The sequence below is a fragment of the Coenobita brevimanus genome, chromosome 58 (assembly GCF_032717465.1).
Source record: "Coenobita brevimanus isolate Jiangsu-jjx chromosome 58, ASM3271746v2, whole genome shotgun sequence".
Taxonomy (NCBI): Eukaryota; Metazoa; Arthropoda; class Malacostraca; order Decapoda; family Coenobitidae; genus Coenobita; species Coenobita brevimanus.
In genome coordinates, this window is record NC_137011.1 from 11,463,945 (window position 1) to 11,466,478 (window position 2,534).

Genomic DNA, 2,534 nt, shown 5'->3' on the forward strand with positions numbered 1-2,534 from the left:
TGTGCTGCCTCCCCACCAAAACAGCAGCAAGAGCCTGTGTGGCGTGGGTGACGAAAGAGTAGATTTATGTCTGTCGATTGCACGATGGTTGCTGGTATAATCTGTTTGACGTTATCCTTAATATTTCACTCCTGCTGCTTTCTCTGTCAATGAGCTGGATAGTAACAGTCTCCATCCAACTCCTCCACTAATAATGGTCTCCAGAATGTTAAAGCCTGGTGACTGGGGAAAAAAGAAGAAAAAGAAAAATGTATCCTCTGACTGAATGATTGGGAAAAAATGAGGGAAAAAATGCATTTTCTGACTCAGCGATTGGGAGAATATTGAGGAAAAAAAAAAGCATCTTCTGAATGAATGATTAAAAAAAAAAAAAAAAAAAGATAAATACTTCTACTGACTGAAGTGACTTGGGTATATTATCTACTCGTATTTTGCTAAGTCCCCGTTTTCCATTAGACTCTCCCTATCCATCGAACGGAGGACGATGGACTGCAGGAAGAGGTAGCATCAGCCTGCAGTTAGCTGGGATCACGTCCTTATGAGCCTGGGATTGCCTCTTCTACTATTCTTACTTCTACTGCTAATCCTATTACTGTTACTACTTCTGCTACTGCGACTACTACTACTACTACCGAAATATGAATATTATGAGCACTAACTTCAGCACTACAATTGTTATTATATTTTACGTGTCCTCATTTGCGGTTTGGCTGAGGGGAGGTGAAACGCGCCGCATCACCACCAAAATAATAAATTAGAAGTCGGGTGGGGTGGTGAAGAAAGTAGGTGAGCAGGCTGCGGGCTGACGGAGGGTGTGTATTAATAGCGGGGTTATGCACGGCTGAATAAGGGTGCAGAGTGATGGTGAGCTTATTCAGTATTCATTATGGTGGGGGATAGGTTTAGGACGATGATGATGATGAGGATGATGGTGGTGGTGGTGGCGGTGAAATGATAAGGATGATGATGGTGATGGTGGTGGTGGTGATAAAATGATTGTGATGATGACGATGATGGTGGTGGTGGTGGTAAAATGATGGTGATGATGATGATGGTGGTGGTGGTGGTGGTGATGATGATGATGGTGGTGGTGGTGGTGATGATGATGATGATGATGGTGGTGGTAAAATGATGGTGATGATGATGGTGGTGGTGATGATGAAGATGGTGGTGGTGGTGGTTAAATGATGATGATGGCGGTGGTGGTGGTGATGATGATGAAGATGGTGGTGGTGGTGGTTAAATGATGATGATGGTGGTAGTGGTGGTGATGATGATGATGATGATGATGGTGGTGGTGGTGGTGGTGGTGGTAGTGGTGGTGGTGGTGATGATGATAATGATGGTGGTGGTGGTGGTAAAATAATGGTGATGCTGATGGTGGTGGTGGTGGTAAAATAATGGTGATGATGATGGTGGTGGTGGTGGTAAAATAATGGTGATGATGGTGGTGGTGGTGGTGGTAAAATAATGGTGATGCTGATGTTGGTGGAGATGATGAAGATGAGGTTGCATTTTGAAAGCGGCGTTATATATTACTGGTAATAGCAGAAAAGAGAGTTTGGAATGATGATGATGATGATGATGATGATGGTGACGATAATGATGTAGATGATGATGATTATGATGATGATGATGATGATGATGATGATGATGATGATGGTGATACTGCACATCAATAGCTGGAATCGATTACTGTTGTTTCTTGACAGTGGGATAATTTGTCATATAGGAATTTTAACAGAGGAGCGGGACTATTAAAATATATGATTTTTCATATTTACTTTCTCTCTGTCTCGTTCTCTTTTTGTCTGTCTCTTTCTGTCTGTCTTTGTCTCTGTCTTTGTCCATCTGTCTCAGTCTCGATCTGTTTTTGTCTGTCTGTCTTCGTCTCTGAGATAGCGGAGGTATCATATGATGTTATTGTTATACTGTGACCTGCATATTAAATTCGCTTACTGGCTCGTTTGATTATAATACTTTTTTTCTTCCCCTCCTCTCTCTCCCTCTCCCTCTCTCTCGCAGGATATTGACTATGTTCGTTCTCATTCCTCCACTCTCTCTTCTCTCTTTTCTCTCCTTGTCCCCTCATTACATCCGTCTAATCTCCCCTCTTCCTTCTTACTCCTATACTGCAACCACTGCTTCTTCTTTCCCTTCCTCCATTTCCTCCTTAGTCAGTCTTCCCATATTCTTTCACCACGATGCATTCTGTCTCATACGAGTCTGCCTCCCTTCTTCTCATTTTATTTTTTTTTACTATGCTCTTTCCTAACACTAACAGTTCTCTCTCATTCTCCCATTCTCCCCTCCCTTCTCTCCCCCGACTAATCTGCCGATTTCTCTCCCCTGCAGGATGCTGTCTCCGTCCATCTCCCCTGCCACGTCACCAACCCTGACCCACAGCGGTTCCCCCACACCCCCACTCTACCCCCCACAACATAAGATATCCGGCATACCCACAGTCGCTGCTGCATCAAGGTGAGGCTCAGGAGCATTTTACCTGTCTGTGGATATACATAGTTATATCATAT

The 2,534-nt window shown here is 43.5% G+C and overlaps 1 protein-coding gene across 1 annotated transcript in view; it reads left to right on the top strand.

Annotated features, from left to right (window-relative positions):
• Window positions 1–2,356: 2,356 nt before the first annotated feature.
• The window catches only part of twz (BTB/POZ domain-containing protein twz), an 85,986-nt gene continuing 85,808 nt past the window's right edge, over window positions 2,357–2,534 (top strand). The window contains exon 1 of the mRNA XM_080274629.1: window positions 2,357–2,481. Within this exon, the coding sequence (XP_080130755.1) occupies window positions 2,357–2,481 (125 nt within the window). The remainder of the gene's footprint in view (window positions 2,482–2,534) is intronic.